Source organism: Anopheles stephensi, chromosome 2 (genome assembly GCF_013141755.1).
Source record: "Anopheles stephensi strain Indian chromosome 2, UCI_ANSTEP_V1.0, whole genome shotgun sequence".
Classification (NCBI taxonomy): domain Eukaryota; kingdom Metazoa; phylum Arthropoda; class Insecta; order Diptera; family Culicidae; genus Anopheles; species Anopheles stephensi.
In genome coordinates this window covers 84,788,012-84,808,503 of record NC_050202.1, presented here as the reverse complement: position 1 = coordinate 84,808,503, position 20,492 = coordinate 84,788,012, and the positions used below count along the sequence as shown (strand labels likewise).

The window sequence follows — 20,492 nt, the reverse complement described above, 5'->3', positions numbered from 1 at the left end:
AATATTTGTATTTCTTTCGGCCCATTTCAGCAGCCCGGTTCGGTTCTGGAGGGTTAAAGGCATTCGCCAGAATTGTACTAGCCTCGTTTTAACCGTGAAGCACGCGGAGAAGCAATCAAACGGTAGATATGGAAAGCCGGAACCAAAAAACGAAAGCAACCAAAAGTACACCAAACCGGACCCGGTGCCGGCTCGTAAACTGTAGAAACAAACGGCAACTCCGTGGGCTTGCCGTGGCCGGAACTCCCGAAGCGACTTCCGATGCATGAAAACATGATTTTATGTCGCCATACTGTCGTCGTTGTCGTCGTCAGAAATAACGTTTGAGACCCACAGAAACATGCACACACAAACACACTGGCGTTGTGCACAGCTGGCAACCTCATGGGACTTTGTACGGGAGGCCGCACGACGCAGGCTCGAATATGTTTGAACCTCGCACACGAAGGCATCGAGGTTGCGTTGTACGGAATGATTGAGTAATGAGCGGTGGGAGTTGAGTCTCTGGTGCGCTGCGGGTGATTTACAATCTAAACAGGATTAGACAAAATAGGATTTGGTTGACAGCCGCTGCGGTTCAATATGGTAATCGCGTGTGTGTATGTGTTATCGTGAAATCAAAATTGCAGCTAACGGGAATTTTCGGAAGGACTTAATGGTTCGATTCCTTGAATGGGTCCTGAAGGGGAAAATTGGTGACTTATTTGGTGCGAATACGTCTACTCAGCGCCAAAAAGTATGCAATCCGATGTTCAAATAATCGTTCTACGTCTGTTTTAACGTCCTCCCGATCACAGCAACTATTTGGATGTCTTGTCTGTCTTGTTAATATAAACAACTACTAACAGATCATCAACACTATCTTCACATTTCAATCGCTCATGCCCGCTCCGGACTCTTATCAACGCGTGGCATGCAACTTTGTTGACCACGTGCCAATCTCTCAAGTTACGCATTGCCGATAAGCCACAGCCTCGTTCCCGATCGCATCATGATCGTGAGCCGCAGTCCGCTATTTATATGCAGCTCGAAGTGCAGCCGGCTAGTATAGTCCGTACTGCAGTTCACATCAGTTATCGCTTGGCTAAAGATCATACTCTTCAAGATGTTCCATTTGTACGTTCTGCTGGCAGGAATCCTTTTTCCTGGACTAGTGCTAAGTGCTCCAACGGTGGTAAGTTTGGGGACTCGTTACGCCTTACGGCTTCAAGCTCAATCAAAATTTCACGTTTCTACTCGTCAGCACTTACAGGACCACTTCCCGGACCCTACCGGAACGGAGGATTACAATGCAATTCCAGCCATTACCGAAACGCCTCAATTGCAAGGTACACCACACGTCGTCGAACCGACCTGGATCACGGTAACGATGCTACCACCGAGCTATACTCCCACCGGGCCAGAGCTAAAGCCTAACGTGATGCCACCGTACACTGCCTACGTGGCTGTGCCCCCGCTACAACAGCCCATGCCTGCACCTTGGCCACTGTACTATCCCCACATGCCGGTACTGCCGTATCCGTACGCTAACAATCATCTGTGCAACCCGCAGCTGGGCTCGATCGGCCGTGTGGCATAACGGGCTAATCTGAACCTCAACGCCCAACGTCACGCTGGTGTCGCGTGTGAATCCTTCCGCGTACGGGGCTATCGATTACATGCTTCTGGTTAATTTATTCTGCCCACTGGAATCATTTGTTTTCGACGCGTTATTTTTGTGTGTCCTGCCACGTTTTGCGTTTTCCGTTCGTCCAAAGTTGTCCAGGGTGCATAATCCGCTGAAGCAACTGCAGAGCGAACCGTGTTCGGGGTGCCAGTGTCAAATAATTTCATCAGTGCTATAATTTTATGTTTTATCCATCGGCTCAGGAGGCTTCTTAGTTTCGCAAGTGCATGCAGTTTACCTGCTGGTGAAGGTAAATTATACGTTTCATTAATGATCGAGACATCTTCGGAGGGGAAAACAAGCAGGGACATTCCTGGAATGATCAAGTCATTTGTCTGTATCGGGTTTCGGTGTGAAATGTGGGTACCTTATCCGGGCAGGGTTTGCTTTCATCGCAAGATTGTAGCGGTGGTTGACAAGTTTTGACAGCTCAATACGGTGGATCCATGGTTTCGCGGGAGTTTGGTCCTAGAGGATTTAGTTGCTACAGTCATATCTAAACTCCTATCACGATCGCTTAAGCACAATAAAAAATAAAAACTGTTGATTATGTGTATTATGATTCAGGAAACGAATATACCACCGTTCATAACGCAGCGCAGAACGCACCACACCGACAAGATGTTTGAATGGATTCTGGTTGGCCGCACTGCAGCGAAGGCTAAACCATCGTTTAGCTGGTAATTTTCGGTTTTATTCAAATTAATCCCACGCGTACCGAAGAAAATTTATAAACCGAGAACCCCCCAAGCCCTCCATTGCAATCCCAAAGTCCATGCCAACCATCGTCGTTGCATCGTCGCCGGGCCAGGCATCCCTACTGCAGCGAAACGTTTATTTTCCGTGTCTTGTTGCTTTCTGTTTTGCAGGGTTTCGCTCGGAAGTCTGGCTTAAAGCGAGACCACGATTGCTTCCCATTTTTTTGTGTATGTAAACAAACCGAACCCTTCTTTGCAATCTTCAGCCGCCGATCCGGTGCTCGCGAAAACTGTAACTTTATTTGTCATAAACACCTTCCACCACGGACAGGCCCTGGACGGCCCCCAACGTTCGCGAAAGCCGCAAGAACCCACGCAGTGGTACAACCGCAATTTCGATCCGTGGCCAACAGTTGAGTACCCTTTGCCTAGGTCATCGTGAATGAGTCCCGGAGTAAATTAAAGTCGGATTACTGCTGATAATGAGCTCCTCTCGGGGTGCGATGGTGACCGTGTACAGGTCCACCGGATGGACCGTCCGCTTTCTCGGGTGGTCGTTAAGTAGTGGTTGGTCGAGCAGTTGCTAGCGGAACAAGTTTACTGATTGCTTGTGTAAGCGGTGCACTTGCATCAACTATATGCATCCAAGAAACTTTTCGCTTCAGCCTCTCGCTTCGCTGCACTATATCATTATTTTCTTTATATAATTCCACCAGACGAGCGAGCGTTGTACGCTGGTTTGCTTTTAAGTGCGAAATGCGCTGCACAGCCTGGTACACCAAAAAGTACAAGCGAAATAAAACTCACACCACAATCTAGAAGCGGTTTATGCAATAAAACCATCTCCTTCGACTTTGATAATTGATAGGTTTGGTTTGGTTGGAAGCGATTAATTTGTTTATTGAATCTTATTTCCCTTTTGTGCGATATTTATATTAAAAAAGAATGACTTTCACAACCCAAAATCTCAAACTTTCAAACAAAAATAAAATTAAAACGAATTGTAATAAATAATTCTGACAATCCCGTCTTACTACGCTCTTCCCTCACATCGAGCATATCGAGCGTGTCATGCGGATTGCATACATGAGGCGCAATTCTTCCATTTGAAAGCCTTTTCGTTCAGCGGTGTCAAACACGATCAGTTGTCGGTAAGGATTTTCCTATTACATACCTTGACAACAGACTTTAACCCAAATAAATCTTATTTAAAACGCAAAACGTGATAATATTGGCGATCGGGACGGAACATATGTTTTAAACCAATTGTTTTTTTGCGCCCCAAACTACCTCTCCATTAAAATCTCATTATCACCCATATTGAAGGTGATTCCCAACGTAGTCTAATGGATGTATTATCTCTAACCTTCCCCGGTTCGAAACACGGCAGTAGGTGACAATGCGTACCAGCGAATACATTTACTTCTGTGGTTTAGTGCTTGGATGGCAGCTACAGCTTTCTACCGTTCGTGTTGTGTATATTGCTTTAACATACAATTGGTTTTCGGTATAATAAATCGACGTTTCGTCCCTATTTCACAGACCCAATCGGAGGAACCTTCTTCCTCCACGGAGTTCGTAACGGAGGAGATCACAAATGTGACGGAACCATACATTTCTGCCATACCGTACGCTCTGTCTTTTAGCGATGAGAATGAGCTAGTGTTTGGAGTGGTTAGCGAGCAGGCGGAAGAATCCAGCTACAGCTCCACAACGGACAGTAATCACAATGACAGTTTTCCAAATTTTGCCACGCATAATACATCGATTAGATTGCGCATTAAGGCTCCCTCTATGCCGTCCGTGCCCGAGTACACTTTCAACGAATTAGACTACCAATTTCCTCCGTACAACTACGATTACGAAAGTCTCCTGCGGGATGCTGCCAACAGATCAGGTAAGTGCATTTGGGCTCGATGTGATGCAAAACAGCTTGTCTAACGCTTTTACAACGATTCGCTTCAGGGCTCAACGAATCACGTACACACACTCTGCCAGTGGTGCACCAGATCGGCACACTCATCAATCCATTCCAGGCACCGGCTTATGCGCCTCTATTGATAAATCCTGCCCTTATGCCGCGAGACAACGGCGGTTACGCTTATGGCGGCTTACCTAAGACGGAATCGAAGGACTTACCGAAATTCGCCTCCGTAGCAACACTGTTCAACGGCATTCAGCCACGCGTTCGTAGTCCTACGATCGACCAGAGTACCGTGAAGGATAGCGCTACCACCGCACCAACAAAGAGTTTTCGCTCCAAAGCGACTGCTGCCAGGAGTGTGACCACCACCAAGTCCGCCAAGAAAAAGGACTCAAACAACGAAACGTGGTAAAAAGCAAACGTCCACCACAACGAGCAGTAGCAAACGATTCCGCGCGGTCGCACACCACGATAGTCCGGTAAAATCGCGAGCTCAAAGTAAACCGACGCCGGCCAGGAAGCTGAAGACAAAGACATCGGCCTTGCCTAGTAGCAAACGGTTCCGATCGGCAAGGCGTACACGAACGACGCGGCGCAGGAGACCAACGAAGGTGCGTCGGTTCCGAAACATGCGTCGCACAAAACCGACGGTCAGGAAAACTCCCATCGCGAAACCGCGGTATCGCAAGGCCACCCAGCGGCCGCGAGTTGTTGCACCGCAGTATTTCGATTATGATTTTTTTCTCTTCTGAAAGGTTCTAGGTCTTCTTCGGGAGCTTCCTTTTCACATTGTAGCATGCTAAGAAGAGTTTGATTTCTGCACAATAAACATAACACACACACACAAGCTACTCTTATCACCGGTTGTTGGCGCCTGGTAATGACAAGGTATTGACACGTGGCTCTCGTAGCAACGACACTGGTGCGTCAGTCAGGTGTCCGAGAAGCATATCGCACATATCTTCCCCACAAATAGAAAGTCTTCTTATCACTCGACCGACTGCAACACTTTCCATTCGGACTGCGTCTCCAAAGCGCTCTGGAAATAGTTTCCCTACCTCTTGCTTCTTGCCCCGCACCACCAGGAAGGTCGCACCCGCCTCCATGAACACGTTGAGCAGCTAATCCGTCCGCGGCGTCGCTACTGTTTGTCCGCCCATCCGAGCCCGGTCATGGAGCTGCAAGGCATCCGGCAACACCTGTGTTATTTTTAGGATCAGCGTGAGGTTGGCGACAACAAGCGGACGAGCGAGCCGTGCCGTGGTGAGTTGATAAAAAGCGGCCCGACAATGTGCACCCGGTCGAGACGTACGGTGGCATCCGTTCGGGCATTAGGTGACGCATCAGCGCAAAATGGCCGCAAGTGTAGTGCAGGAAGCGGGCAGATACCGGCGGGTACCGCCCGAAGGTGGCTGGGGTTTGCTGGTTGGCGTGGGCATGGCCATGATGTTCGTCGTGACGCTCGGTTCGCTGCCCTCGTTCGGGCTGATGTTTGGTGACTTCCTGACCGAGCTGGGCGAGGAGACGAGCGCGATTGCGCTCATCACGAGCTGCTTCTTCAGTGCGCTCAGCTTTGCCGGCCTGTTCACCAACACGCTGATGAAGAAAACGTCCTGCCGGACGGTCGGGCTAATAGGGGCCGTGTCCTACATCATCGGCAGCATGATGACCATCTTTGTGCGCTCCACCAACGAGCTGCTCATCTCGTTCGCCGTCTTTCAGGGTAAGTGCTGTGGGTGCTGTGGGTCGGCACTGTGCTTGTCTAATTATCCGGATGCTTGTCTATCGGGCTGCTGTTGTTTAGGCGCCGGGTTCGGGCTGATGATTCCGGTGTCCTACACGACGTTCAACGCCTACTTCGTGGAGAAGCGGGTGGTGATGATGAGCGTGGCCCAAACCCTGATCGGGCTCGGCACCATGTTCTATCCCATCTTCATCCAGCGGTCGATGGATGCGTTCGGCTTTCGGGGCTGTATGGCGGTGCTGGCAGCGGTCAACAGCCACACACTGGTTGCCATGCTCGTGATGCATCCGGTCCGGTGGCATATGCGGCGTGTACCGGTCGACGGTACTTCCCGCGTCGAGTACGGCCCCGTCCCCACTACGGCAACGACGACCGGCGCAGAGGAAGAGCGGCCGACGAAGACGGAGGATGACTTCCAGGAGCTGCCGGCCGGACAGGGGCTGTGCCAGCGGAACGCCAAACTGAGAGGATCCCGGCGGGCGTCATCGATACCGGGGCTGGGCAATTGGTCCGGCCCGGTCGTCGTTAGCGACAGCACGGAACGTGACACCAAGCCGGCGACCAAGTGGCAAATCCTGGTCGACTTCCTTGACCTGACGCTGCTGAAGGATCCAATTTACGTCAACATCGTACTCGGCATCTCGTTCGCTCTCTACTCCGATTTGGCCTTCTTCACCTTGCAGCCGATGTACCTCTTCATGCTGTCGTTCAGCAAGGTGGGTTGGGTTGGTCACGTCGCGCATATTGCATGCCCATAGTCCGATGGGGCGAATGCAATTTAAATTTCCTCCCGAATCGCAGCTGGTGGTTGACGCATGGCCGGTGAATACTAATGGCGTTTGCCTACCCTGGGATGTCCGGAGATGGCCCACTGCTTACCAGCGGAAATCAGAAACTGATCGGGCAGGGTCCCGGTTTTGGGGTTCCTATGCCTTTTGCATCTCGCCTGCCTAATCTATTTCCTATTCTTGTGCTGTTTTCTTTTCGGTTCCGTGTTTCCTTTTTTTCCTCCTCAGTCGGACGTTTCGCTAATCATCGCCATCGGTGCCGGAGCGGATCTAATATCGCGCATCTTCCTGGCCATTTCGAGCACATGCTTGAACATTAAGGCCCGCTACGTCTATCTGGCCGGGGCGCTCTTTACCGATTGTGGCACGTTTCGGTAATTACTTAAAATCCACTCTTCAAACCTCCCGGGACCGAGGCTTTGCCATTCTGTAATCCGGGAAATTCCTCTGGTCCATGGGTGGAGTCCAGAGCTCTGGTCCTCCAATTATCACTCTAACGCTCTCCAACTTTTTTTTTTTTGGGTAGGATTTTTGTGCGTATTCGATTTCTACGGTATGGCCATCGTAACCGCCATCATGGGCTTCCTTCGGACCTGGATCCACGTGCCGCTTCCGCTCGTGTTTTCCGAATATTTGCCCCAGGAACGGTAAGCAACGCTGGCGAGGCTCGATTGATTTGAGCACCGTGTCTTATCTTCCGTCCGTCCGTCCGCTTTCGTAGGTTTCCTTCCGGCTACGGATTGTTTATGTTTCTGCAGGGAAACATAACGTTTGCGATCGGACCGATAGTGGGCTACATCCGTGACGTCACCGGAAGCTACACCGTTTCGTTCCACTGCCTAACGCTCGTGATGGCGCTCTGCGTGATACCGTGGTTCTTCGAAATCTGCTACTACCGGTTGAAGCGTAAGGCGCGAAAGGCAGAACCGGTGCAGAACGTGACGATACCGATGATACAAGAAACGAAGGCGTGATGAGCGCGAACGCGGAGAGTTGCTTTGGTCCAAGGGCTCGATCGAAGCACTGGTTTCTGTGCACGACTTTGCTCAACGATTTACTGATATTACGCAAGGGTAATTTAAAGTGTTTCAGTAAGGGATAATATACATATAAGCTGCGTACAAGCCAGTTGACTTGTTTTCCTCCATTTTTTCCTCAGACAATAGTCTCCGGAACTGAATGTTGAAATGTTTCATCGTATGCAACTTGCGTACAAGTTGTGGTTTAACGATGCATTGCCAGAACGCAGTCATTTCTTAGCCGCCTGGGAAGCGTATTGCGTGCAGCCTTGCACGCTTGAACTATACTCGCACAGTGGGCAAAACGTGAAACCTTGGTTTCTGTAAGTTCCTGAAATAAGGTTATCCGATTTTTACAGACGATAAAATGAATCCCCTCACTTGTTTTGCCTAGAAAAATATATTCAAGTAATGTAAAGAAATAAATTTGAAGGACAAATTCAAACCATCCTTCCTCAACACATTACGACCCTGTGTAACCCTTTACATATTGGTTTATGGTTGGTCTAGCTGCGATTTTGAGCCAAGTACGTTGGCCAATTAGACCGGGTACCGAGCCATTGATTCTCTCATCTCAAACGTATGGATATCGACCAAACTAATGCTCCTACCACCTCATAAGAATATACGAATAGCACATCCCATTAGGCCTTCCAACTGTCGCATTATGTCTTGTAGATCAATTATCTTTCTTCAACATAAATATTAACTTGTGGATTATAAAACATTCAACACACATTGGTACAGACTATTTACGTATCACGTCCGAAAGGGAATTGGTTCTGATGCCCACGCGATTTCCCTAACCATCATATTCTCTCGCACGCTCTGCCATTCTCTCGACGGGTTTGTTGTCATTTTCAGGTAAACTCTCATCCGCTGGCATGCCGGCATTCGAAGGCAACATCGCGTGGCCACACTCGCTCGCGGAACCATGCTGGTTGTGAGCTATGCATCAACTTTCTTTCTCGCGAGCAAGCATGCGTTTTTGGGGGGTTGTCTCTTCTGGGCCGTCCCATCGCGCCGCGAACGAAAGGTACAGGGCTGGCTGGCTTGCTAAAAGTGCCCGTTTAAAATATTTTAAATTTTGTGATGAATATTTTTAATAGTTTAATAGTTTAATAGTTTTTTTTTTCGAATAAATCGATCTGCGTTCAATTTCTGTTACAAAATATCATCCAATGTTATTGATATGTTTTTCACTCAAAACTAGTCCTCCTTTGTATGGTGCCAGTATGGCCACAACAGCATTGAATGATGTACTTCGGAAACCCGTATTCGGACCACCCCTGTAATCCCTAGCGCTAGAAGCAATCGCGTAGACTCGAGATTCGGTGCGACTGTGAGAGACGAAAACAGTTCCTTCGAGCTGATTGCCGGAGTCGGACGCATTCTCGCGGTTGGTGCCACTAGATCATCGCCATCGTCCCCTTCATCCCGGGAGTGACCGCGCGCGTGTAACACCGTGTCTGTGTATGTGTGTGTGTCCCGTGGATTGATTACCTGCTTGTCTTGTCGATTGTGAGCAGTGCACATATAGATTTCTGCGTACCGTGACCGTGTAAGTAACCGGACACCGGATCAGTCGCCGGATAATCGGAAACCCGAACCCCCTTTTGTGCGTGTGTGTGTGTGTGTGCGTTTTGACCGAGGCCAGACTTAACCATCCCGAACCAGAAGAATAGTGCGTGTCCAGATCACACAGATCATCCCGCTGCCATCTCGTTGCAGCAGTACCACCAGCAGCAACAACAACAGCGAGATAGCCATTGACCTTTATTTGACATTAAAAGCACCGCAACTCTCCTCTAGTTCTTTGGCGGCCACAGATCCGACCGTCCGACCGATACACCCGACGCCCCAACAACTATCCCCGGAGCGCTCTCGCTTTCTCCCGCAATTCGCTCTCTCTCTCTCTTACTCTCTCACTCGCTCTCCTTCAAAGCTGCTAGCGCCTACACCAGCTGTTTCCGTCGTCCTGCGCTTCTGTAGGTCGCCTTGGACCATGTCCTAACATATCCTGCCCTTTTTATATCCCGGCACGGCAACGATTGCCGGATGTTTCCGAGCGATGACGTCGAAACGAGAATAAAACAGTACCGAATACACTCCCAACTCTGTGATTGTAGCGTGCCAGCGTAACATTGTGGGTCAGCGACGCCGATAAGATACAGTGCGTGCGTGTGTGCGTGTGTGTGTGTGTGTGAGTGGGCACCTTATCGGCACGCCGAAATAGGATGGCCACACCGGTGTTCTGGTTGATTGTATTCAAACGCGCGGAAATGTCTTCCAACCAGCCGGATCGCATGGGCAACCGCTTCCAGAACCGGCTTTTCAATCCCGGACGACCTCTCGTCGGCGTGAAGTGGAAGAACTGGTTTTCTGGAGTTGGAATGCAATCCCGACCCTCAAGAGCGGTGCATTGCATAAGCAGCCCGTGAAGCCTGACCTCTACCGGTCTGTGTACGCGATCCTGTGATCCGATCCGATCTGAACCTCACGGACCTTCGGATCTAGTCTAGTACGGGGCCTTCGATCGTACTCGAACAAAATACCCATTCATTGCAGTTCACAGCAGCGCAAACACGGGCGTTGTTTTCGAAACCCCCCTCTCCCCACGGTTTAAGTTTACGTTATGTTGATCCTCGGTAGTGCCGATGATATGGACAGTGTGTGTTTACATAACTGTGGCGACCGTGCGATGGCTAGTTGGCGCCGGTAATGTCGCGTATGCAACGGCGACCCGACGATGTTGCGCTATCATTGGATGCACGCGATACGCGCACCCGTCTTCCAGCGTGTGACATTGTCCCGGTGTCGAACGACAGTGTCAAGGTCGTTTGATAACCTTGAAGCCGTTGGTGGCCTCGAGACGGAGGTTCTTTGGCACACGCATCCACTGCCGACACTGTCTGCTAGCAATGCGATAATGTCGAAGAAGAGAGCGCACAGCGGCGTGAGTGGGCCACAAAAATTCGCGAATGTCCCGTACGCCGCTATTTATAGACCTGTGTGTACTAGATTCTGTCTTCTCTATCGCGCTCTCTACGGTAGCATCTGCGACGCCACAACGCCAAACATGACGCAAAACAAGTCTCGTGCAACTTCGAACCCGTAGTTGATATTTATTCCTTCTCTTTCCTTCTGCCTTTGCTGTGCTTGCAGAATCAGCGCCATGAGCCGTCGATATTCGCGCGTCGAGTCCAGCTCGGATCTGATGCAGTTCCTGGACCGGGGACACTCGGCCAACACGGAAAACCGATGGACCTTCGAGATCGCGTGGGAAGTGGCTAACAAAGGTACACTGGGAGCACGTGCCCGCCGATTTGAAGCTCAACGTTGTTACTAACCGTTACATCTGTGGACATCTGTTACAGTGGGAGGCATATACACGGTCATCCGCTCGAAAGCGTTCGTGTCGACGGAGGAGCTGGGCGATCAGTACTGTCTGATCGGACCGTACAAGGAAGCGTCCGCACGCACGGAAGTTGAGGCTTGCGAATTTCCCAGCAATGGACCGTTCTATCGGGCCGTGACCGCGATGCGCAACCAGGGCTACAAGGTGCACTGTGGCCGCTGGTTAGTGGATGGCAATCCGCAGATCATCCTGTTCGACATCGGGTCCGCGGCATGGAAAATGGACGGCTACAAACAGGAGCTGTGGGATTCGTCCAACATCGGTATCCCCCATCTGGACATTGAGTGTAACGATGCGATCATTCTGGGGTATACCGTCGCAACCTTCATCGATGAGGTAAGTTCCTCCCGTAAGAGTCCTGACTGAGCATTGACGCCTCTGACCATTACTTTCCTGTCCGTTTCAGTTCAAACGCTGCGCTGAGGTTTACTCGCATGAGAATGAATACGGCCCGCCAAGAATTGTGGCCCACTTTCACGAATGGCAGGCGGGAGTCGGCCTGATAGCGCTGCGTACACGGCAGGTGGATGTGGCGACTGTGTTCACCACGCACGCCACCCTGCTAGGACGGTACCTTTGCGCAGGCAACACCGATTTCTACAACAATCTCGACAAATTCCCCGTGGACGAAGAAGCCGGCAAGCGTCAAATCTATCACCGGTATTGCCTGGAACGGGCGGCCTCACACCTATCGCACGTGTTCACTACCGTGTCCGAGATTACGGGATACGAGGCGGAACATCTGCTCAAGCGCAAACCGGACATTATCACGCCGAACGGGCTGAACGTGAAGAAGTTTGCGGCCATCCACGAGTTCCAGAATATGCACGCGATGGCGAAGGAAAAGATACACGAGTTTACGCGCGGCCACTTTTACGGACACTTTAACTTCAACATTGAAAAGACGCTGTACATGTTCATTGCCGGTCGGTACGAGTTCTCAAACAAGGGCGCGGACATTTTCATCGAAGCGCTGGCCCGCCTGAATCACATGCTAAAGTCGAGCAACTCGGACGTGACGGTGGTAGCATTTCTAATCTTCCCGGCCAAGACGAACAACTTCAACGTGGAATCGTTGCGGGGTCACGCTGTCACGAAACAGCTGCGCGATACGATCAACAGCATACAGCAGGACATTGGGAAGCGCATGTACGAGACGTGTCTGCAGGGTCAGCTGCCCGAGGGGACGGAGATCCTGACGAAGGAGGATATCGTTAAGATTAAGCGTTGTCTGTACGCGCTACAACGGGACGGCAATCCTCCGGTCACCACGCACAACGTGGTGGACGACTGGAACGATCCGGTGCTGGACTCGATCCGTCGGTGCCAGCTGTTCAACACCAAGTACGATCGCGTGAAGGTGGTGTTCCATCCCGAGTTCCTCAACTCGACCAATCCACTGTTTGGGTTGGACTATGAAGAGTTTGTGCGCGGTTGCCATCTCGGTGTGTTCCCGTCGTACTACGAACCCTGGGGATACACGCCGGCCGAATGTACCGTGATGGGTATACCGAGCATTACCACGAATCTGTCCGGGTTCGGGTGCTTCATGCACGAGCACGTGGCGGATCCCAAGTCGTACGGCATCTACATCGTCGATCGGCGTCACGTCGGGCTGGAGGAGAGCGTACAGCAGCTGTCTAAATTTATGTACGAGTTTTCCAAGCTGAACCGCCGCCAGCGTATCATCCAGCGTAATCGTACGGAGCGGTTGAGCGATCTGCTGGACTGGAGAAATCTAGGAATAGTGAGTGGCGAATTCTTTACTGTGCTCCCTAACCGTACGAGATTTAATGTTGTGATCTGCTTTCCCACAGTACTATCGTCAAGCTAGGGTGAAAGCACTGCAGAGAGTGTATCCCGATTATGTGGACGAGTCGACCGAGTATCTGAAGCGAGCCACCGATTTTACCTACCCACGACCGATCAGTGCCCCACCAAGTCCCAGCTCATCCAGTAAGTTGTCGAGGGTGCATGCAATGGTTCGTCTCTCTAACTTTGTGTGTCTCTTCTTTCAGGACATACTACACCGGCACCGTCCCTGCACGGCTCGGACGACGAGCAGGACTCGGTTGACTCGGAAGAAGAGCTGCAGGAGCTTAAAATGAACTCGCACCACTAGATCGCAGAAGTCCCCGAATGCCAGCTAACCAACCATTCACCTCGTGCAAAGCCCAGCCAGTCTACCACGAGGATGATGATATTTTTATCCGATGCTGACCATGAAGAAACAAGCGTCAGCCAAATGCCGTTGTCGGTGTCGGTTCGTCCTGCTGTATGTAACAGAGATTGTGTTCAAACGCGTATGCCCCAAAACCTAGCTGTGTATTTAAAACGTGCATCAAGGAACAGTGTTGCTGTCTGTTACACTTTTATCAATAAAACAAATCCGCTCACGAGGCGGCATTGCAATCGTGCTGAAGAGAAGCTCATTTGCAAGACACTGACGCCGAAAGACACGACGGCAAGTAGGACACTAAACACAGTAGCCAGGGGGATCTAGATAATGTTACGGGCGAACTTGGAAGCGCTTTACAGTACCACAGGCTACATCACTTGTTGGAGATTGAAATTATTCGTAGGTAGAAGACTGAGACCTTGAGCTTAGCCCCTTCAGAGATCCAACCAAACAGCGTGTTACTCCGATTCTTATTGCTTAAACCGCTCGTACACGTACACAAAACCATCAGATTCGATAAAATATATTGCTATTCAATTTGTTGAACGTAACAAAGACTTCCAGGTACAGCTCGTATTGCTTCATGCACACAGCAAACTTAAAATTCCTCCATAAAAGAATTTTGAGTAAAGATACATCATATTCTCATCGGACTATGTATGATTATATCCCTGACACTTCACTATATGTGCAAATATGCGTTGGATCTGTGCTATGTATCGATCGACAAATATTCGCACAGCTCTGTCATATTCGTCGTCTCGCAGAAGCTAGAAAGCTCAACGCTGCTGCAGCTGTTGCACTCGTCGTAAGTGTAGCATGACTTGGTGCAGGAGTACGATTGATCGGCACAATCACTGCAATCCATTGTAGCTGTGTGATAAGAAGAAGGTTATATTAGACGTACGTCCAAATCCATCCATTGGTGTGGTGCACTCTTACCATCCTCATCTTCAGTATCTTCTTCAGCGTAGCTATATTCATCTTCTTGCTGTTCCTGCGGTGCCATCACTATAAACGTTCCGTTGTAGGACATGTGCTGCCCAACAACCAACCGGATGACGGTGCTTTCGCTCTCGCAATAGCTGGACGCAATGGTACGGTATTCTGTCTGCTTGCACGACCAACCCGATTCCATGAAGTTCGTACATACGCGAGGTCCAATCACAGTACAGCGCTTCTCGCGTGTTATGGCCGTATCCTGGCGAGGGGTCTCTACCGTCTTGTTAGACACTGTCACTTTCACGTCATACTCGGAAACATGCGTGGCGGAATTGGTACCATACAGATCGGAACCAGCAACATACGATCCTTCCGAATCGTAACTAGTTTCTACCTTCACGTCCGAGTAGGTGGAATAATCGTCAAACCCACCGACTTCATTCTCGCCCGTGAAATAGTCGTCGAATTTATTGCCAAAGTCCGTTCGTTCTTCCGTGGCTATTATGATCGATGGTGCTATGTCGTTCGTCCCGACAGACGAGCTGACGTATGACGGGACCGATGACACGGATTGAATCGACCCAGTCGATATGTAGGTAGGAGCGCTGGCTATTATATTGCTGCTGCTTAATATGCTGCTGCTGCTGCTGCTGACGCTGCTAGCTATCGGCGCAGAAGACGTGGTCGTACATGTGGCCTGAGTATAGATCGTCCGCGTGCACATTCCACCCTGGAGAGTGTAGCCCGACGAGCAGTAAGCGCTGGAGCTGGTCGTCTTGGTCACGCACATGCCATCTCTTAGTACGGCAGAGCCCCGACATTCGGCCCGTATCTTTACCACCTTCGTGCAGCGACCATACGTGTACCGGTAGCCATCAGCACACTGCGGTCGGCCAATGACACAGTAATCGTTCTGCAGACTGCCCTCCCTGCAGCTCGGTTGCGTGGTTTCTCGCCGGATGCATCCTTCTCGACGCATCTCGTACTCCACGGGACAGTCCGGACCAGGTGCGATACATTTCCCATCCTGCAACGTTCCACGGGCGCACGTTAGCTTCACAACACGCTGCTTTACGCAAAGGCTTCCACGCAGCTGATAACCCGGGGCACAGGTCGCGCTGCGCACACAGCGCCCATCGGTGAGGACAGTGCCGGGCGGACACTCTGGTGAGTTGTAGCTAGTACGAATGCATTCTCCACGCACCATATTGTAGCCCGGTTCGCAGGAGGGACCTTCGCCAATGCAGAGATTATCGCGCAGAGTGCTTCCGTAGGAACAGGCTATCGTACGGCGAATTTCGCGCACGCATTCTCGATCCTGCATCGCAAAGCCTGGAGGACAGATCAATCGATGTGAGACGCATTTATCGCCCTGGACTTGGAACTCGTACGGGCAGTCGATCGATCGTCGATCCAACTTGGTGCACTGGTTGGCCGAGAACGTGAATCCGTCTTCGCACCGCGGCGGACGAGACAGCACGCACACATTGTCACGGAGTCGCGTGTCGGGGGGACATACCGGTCGTCGGTACTCGGTCTTGATGCAACGACTACCGATGAAGTCGTAACCGTGCTCACATGTAGGAACGCCCACCACACACCAACCACGCACAAGTCGAGCCGGCCGTGGACACTCTACCGTGCGTTGTTCCGTGCGCAAACATACGCTACCCTCCAGCCGGTATCCGGACGCACAGCTCGAGTGAGCCATACACTCGCCATCGGCCAGCACAAATCCACTCGGGCAACTGATGGCCGTGTGCTCTTCTCGCTGACACATACCCTGATGCAGGTAGTACCCGGGCGGACAGTTCGGAGTGGTGACACAGTAGCCATTCTTCTTGTTGCTTCCATTCGGGCAGGTAGCGGCCCGCTCCTTCACGGTCACACACGTTCCACCAATGTTCCGATAGCCGGGAGGACAGACGGGTCGCTGGTGGATGCAGCGGTCCCCGGCCTGTCGATAGCCATCCCGGCAGGTGGCCGGACGGGCCTGCAGACGAACGCACCGATCGCCTTGCAGCACGCTTCCGGCAGTACAAGTCATCGAGTGGTACGCGACACACTGTCCACCGTCCATGCTGTACCCGTACGGACAGTCCATCTGTATGGTCATACGCCGTGTACAGACCCCATTCTGCATGGTGAAGCCTGCCTGGCAGGTCGCTGCTTGCGTCGATTGAACTGTTTGGACGGATTGGACCGTTTGCACCGTTTGCGCCGCCTGTGTGGCGCAGCCCGTAGCACAAGGTACGCCGCAGATACCGGTAGTGCAAGGATTTGCACAGGCACCGTACAGACACGGGCTTGGCGCCTGCACTGTGGCAGTTGGGACGGAAGTGGTCAGAGTACCGTGGCACTGTCCGGCATAGAACCGATACCCTACCGGACAGATCGGATAGGCCGTCTCCTGGATCTCACAGCCACCGTTCATGGGGACGCTACCGGCGCGACACTGGGCCGCAATACTCGTCTGACACCGGTCCCGGTGCATGGTAGACCCTGGCGGACAAACCGGCGCCGTAGTCATGCGCATCACACACTGTCCAGCCTGTAGCGTGTAGCCCTCCATACAGATCATCTCGCGCGTGACACACTCTCCGCCCTCCAGCTGAGTGCCGGTCGGACAGGTCATGCTCGCCCTCGTCGTGCTTTGGCAGATCGACTCCGACTTTTTGTAGGTGTAGCCGTACTCGCACTGCGCCTCCGCCAGACAGCGACCATTTATGTAGGAAAACCCGGCGTCACATGTTGGCCTCACCTGATCGCCGCGCACACACTGTCCATCGCGTCGAACCGCTCCCGGTGGGCAATCGTCCACACGCAGCACACACTTGCCTTGCCGGAACTGCGCTCCGGCCGCACATCGCGGTTCTTGCCGAAGCTGCTGCACGCACACACCGTCCCGTAGGGTGAAGCCAGATTCGCATCTCGGTTCGCCTACGACGCATTGCTCCTCGCGTCGCGTACTGCCCACTGGACAGGATCGCCGTCCCACCAGTTCCCGGAAACACTCACCACCGCGCAGTGTGAAGCCCGGCTCACAGCTCACGGACGATGAGATACACTCGCCACCCAGTAGCTGCATCTCGCGGGGACAGGTCGCGGGTCGTTCACTGTACCGGACACACTGCATGTACTGGAGCTTGTAGTCCGGCGGACAGATCTCGCGCTCGGATTCGCACACATTGCCCACAAGCCGTGCTCCGGACGGGCAGGTCGCCGGTTTACGCTCCTGATTCACACAAACACCACCACCCCGGTCGGTGAAGCCTGGCGGACAGCTTAGCTCTTGCACCACACATATGTCGTCCTGAGCTCTGGACCCGGGCGGACAGCGCGGAACTGTACGGCGTTCGAGCACACACTGTCCTCCAGACATTTGGTAGTCGGGCGGACATTGTGGATTTCCCACCACACACAAGTTCCCGGAGAGGGTGCCTCCGGCCTCGCAGCTGATCGGTATCTGCTCCCGTTGCACACATATGCCGGCTTGCTTTTGATAGCCCGGAGGACACTCGGGTGTGTTGTAGAGACACACGCCACCCACCAACTGAGTTCCCGGCGGACATCTGGCCTCTGCGGTGGAGTTCTTCACGCACCGTCCGTACGCATCGATTGCGAACGGATAGCGGCACTCGGCGGACACCACACACACGTCATCCCGGCGCGTTCCTCGCACACAACGAGCCTCTAGGTTGTGCTGCTGTATACAATCCTCGTAGTTCAGCTCATAACCGGCCGGACAGGTGAGCTGCTCGATGTGGCTACTCTCTTGGGTGCGGGTTTCGGTAGCCCTCGACTCCTGTTTCATACACTGATTGCCTATCTGCGTGTAGCCTGCCTCACAAGTGCACGTAACGATTGGCGGTGGTGGTGGAGGTGGCGGTGGGGGCGGTGGCGGAGCAGCTACTACAGGCGCCTGTACTACTACCGGCGCTACTGCTTGCACTACTGGAGCAGCAACCTGCTGTACCATTCCACACGTTTGTGTAGCACACGGCACTTGCAGCTGGCACTGTCCGTTCACCAAATTGTAACCCTGCTGACAGGTGGCCTGACCGACACACGTATTTCCCACCAGATTGTAGCCCGTTCCACAGTATGACATACTTTGTACGCACTGTCCATCACGCAAAACACTTCCCGCGGGACAAATGATGTTGGATCCTAAATTCGTGATGCCGCCACCGATTGGCAAAATGTTTGAGAGACCTAAACCATAAGGACTGAACGTGTTGTAGCCTATTTGACGATTAGTTCGGGTTGAATTTCCGGTAGTCACATTTCGCGCTGTCGTGTTTCTGTGCGACACTGGAATGGTGGCGTTCTTGGCTAAACTAACCACGAACGAAGTGTGAAGCAGCCACGCGAGCGCTACGCCCCACAATATGTTCTGTGAAATAAAGATAACAGTAAAAGATTTGTTACACTGTATCTAATGCCATTGTATCTAAAGAAATTAGATCGACCAACAGGAGCCGAAAAGTTTACTGAAGAAGTGTGGTTGACAACACAGCACTGGATGAAAACGATAAATCGTTCAGCTAGTATCCATCTATTGGAAATTTGCCGATAGATTTTGGCAAACTACTTACAAACCTTGTGAATGAAAGTGTTATTTTCTAAAGTAGTTTTCAACTTCATATCTAGATGGCGCTGTCAAGTTCACTTCAAACAAGTTCAATGATCCTGACCGTTGATACCAACGGCCGGTTGCAGCGTTGAATTTCTATACAACTAGTTCGGCTTTGTCCGATGGACAAGCGTTAACTGTTAATAGCCCTGCTAACTAACACTGATTGGTATGAACAACATTTGCCTTAGGCCAAGACCTAATTGCCATTAGGATGTTTTTGTCTGCTGTGTAGGTAAGTGAAGACCATTGGCTTCTATAGAACAAGTGCAAGGATATATTTTTTTTATCAATGAGACTTTGGTAGCCACTGCCATCTCTACCAAGAATAGAGGCCTTCTCGACTCTACTGAACCCTGTTCGCAGCCAGTACGAATATCTCACACAGTCTACATCGTGCAACTTGTCCAACCATTACCTTTCTTACTGCTGGTTCCATCGCCAACACACTTTTACTCACACAATAAATCCCATCGAACGGTGGATGTTCACCACCCGGCAATAGGATTACCACTGACCCAGGCAAAGTTTTGGGTGCGATTTAAATATTCTTTTCCGCTACCACCTATCGCAACTCTTAGGTCAAAAGGAATTACCAAGAAGCCGAGGCGTGCGATTTTTTATTTTGATTTCGCTGTACTGCTGCATACATTGTAGCAGTGTTACCAGAAAAAAAAGACCATCGCGGACTAAGCTATACTTGTGTAATATGTCGATGGTTCTTATCAACGAGTTCTGCTTCAACGTCCTGATGAAGAAATCTACCACTGTGTGACTCCTTCAGACCAGCTTGCTGGGGTTTATCTGCGACTTTGCTGGTACGCGTTCGTGAAATTCTATTTTAAATCACTCGAGTAGCTTTTAATTGGAATCCATTACAGCATGCACCTAAATCAGCCAGCGAAACATCCTCGAAAGATTCGTTTCGTCCAACGCGAAAAGATTAAGTTATCATTGCCCGAGAGATTCCTGGAATTCTTGATCGCTGTTTTGCGCCGAAGTTTTTCGTGTTTGTTAGCTCATTGAAAATCTAGAAAAACGCCTGTACTGACGTATTGAGAGGTTTTGCGGAAGCTGGTATACGTTTCCGAGAATCTGGGCCGCAATACCATCAACTGCAAAGGACGGAGATCCCGATGAAGGACGGCATCGGTTAGATCAGTGCGATCAAGTAGTTGCAACAGAGAAGAAGTTGATCAGAGAAATGCAACAATTCGGTGGTGTCAGGCTGGTGCAAGAACTGTTCCAGTTAGAAGATTTGTCGCTTTCATGCGTCGGCTGTGTGTAAGAATACAGGACCAGCAGATATAACTGAAACAGTGTGCCCCGAACGTTATATACTCAGTGTAAAGTGATAGGAACAATTCTGAACGACGATAACGGCGCCGGTCTTCACACTGCAGAACCGGGTTTCAAATCCCATCCAGACCGCCTCCTCGTACACAGGGCTGACTACTTTACTTACTTACTTATCAGGC

The 20,492-nt window shown here is 51.2% G+C and overlaps 5 protein-coding genes across 9 annotated transcripts; 4 read left to right on the top strand and 1 right to left on the bottom strand.

The window, feature by feature from the left end:
- Positions 1-1,013: 1,013 nt before the first annotated feature.
- LOC118503221 lies at positions 1,014-2,213 on the top strand. 2 transcript variants are annotated; one of them, XM_036036215.1, is made up of 2 exons: positions 1,014-1,174; positions 1,244-2,213. In XM_036036215.1, exons 1-2 carry the CDS (start codon positions 1,106-1,108, stop codon positions 1,577-1,579), a joined length of 405 nt encoding a protein of 134 aa, XP_035892108.1. In that variant the 5' UTR covers positions 1,014-1,105; the 3' UTR covers positions 1,580-2,213. The 2 variants fall into 2 exon arrangements, with proteins under 2 accessions (XP_035892108.1, XP_035892110.1); XM_036036217.1 differs by having other exon boundaries at positions 1,018-1,174; positions 1,253-2,213.
- A 1,530-nt stretch (positions 2,214-3,743) lies between these two features.
- Positions 3,744-5,135, top strand: LOC118503220. 2 transcript variants are annotated; one of them, XM_036036213.1, is made up of 3 exons: positions 3,744-3,829; positions 3,907-4,261; positions 4,330-5,135. In XM_036036213.1, exons 1-3 carry the CDS (start codon positions 3,764-3,766, stop codon positions 4,698-4,700), a joined length of 792 nt encoding a protein of 263 aa, XP_035892106.1. In that variant the 5' UTR covers positions 3,744-3,763; the 3' UTR covers positions 4,701-5,135. The 2 variants fall into 2 exon arrangements, with proteins under 2 accessions (XP_035892106.1, XP_035892107.1); XM_036036214.1 differs by having other exon boundaries at positions 3,767-3,840.
- Positions 5,136-5,580: 445 nt separating this feature from the next.
- Positions 5,581-8,575, top strand: LOC118503219 (monocarboxylate transporter 1). The gene is given in 6 exon segments (XM_036036212.1): positions 5,581-6,011; positions 6,093-6,748; positions 7,049-7,177; positions 7,179-7,194; positions 7,347-7,467; positions 7,542-8,575. Coding segments are annotated over 6 exon segments (1,545 nt in total). The 5' UTR covers positions 5,581-5,641; the 3' UTR covers positions 7,795-8,575.
- Positions 8,576-9,189: 614 nt separating this feature from the next.
- Positions 9,190-13,684, top strand: LOC118503215 (glycogen [starch] synthase). 3 transcript variants are annotated; one of them, XM_036036204.1, is made up of 6 exons: positions 9,190-9,400; positions 11,005-11,138; positions 11,217-11,593; positions 11,664-13,004; positions 13,075-13,213; positions 13,276-13,684. In XM_036036204.1, exons 2-6 carry the CDS (start codon positions 11,015-11,017, stop codon positions 13,377-13,379), a joined length of 2,085 nt encoding a protein of 694 aa, XP_035892097.1. In that variant the 5' UTR covers positions 9,190-9,400; positions 11,005-11,014; the 3' UTR covers positions 13,380-13,684. The 3 variants fall into 3 exon arrangements, with proteins under 3 accessions (XP_035892097.1, XP_035892098.1, XP_035892099.1); XM_036036205.1 differs by lacking the exon at positions 9,190-9,400 and adding an exon at positions 9,810-10,012; XM_036036206.1 differs by lacking the exon at positions 9,190-9,400 and adding an exon at positions 9,811-9,989.
- Positions 13,685-14,148: 464 nt separating this feature from the next.
- On the bottom strand, positions 14,149-19,515 carry LOC118502481 (neurogenic locus notch homolog protein 3-like). Its single transcript, XM_036034712.1, has 3 exons — positions 19,433-19,515; positions 14,379-18,774; positions 14,149-14,309 (listed from the first exon to the last, which is right to left on the bottom strand). Exons 1-3 carry the CDS (start codon positions 19,451-19,453, stop codon positions 14,149-14,151), a joined length of 4,578 nt encoding a protein of 1,525 aa, XP_035890605.1. The 5' UTR covers positions 19,454-19,515.
- Between the last annotated feature and the right edge of the window lie 977 nt (positions 19,516-20,492).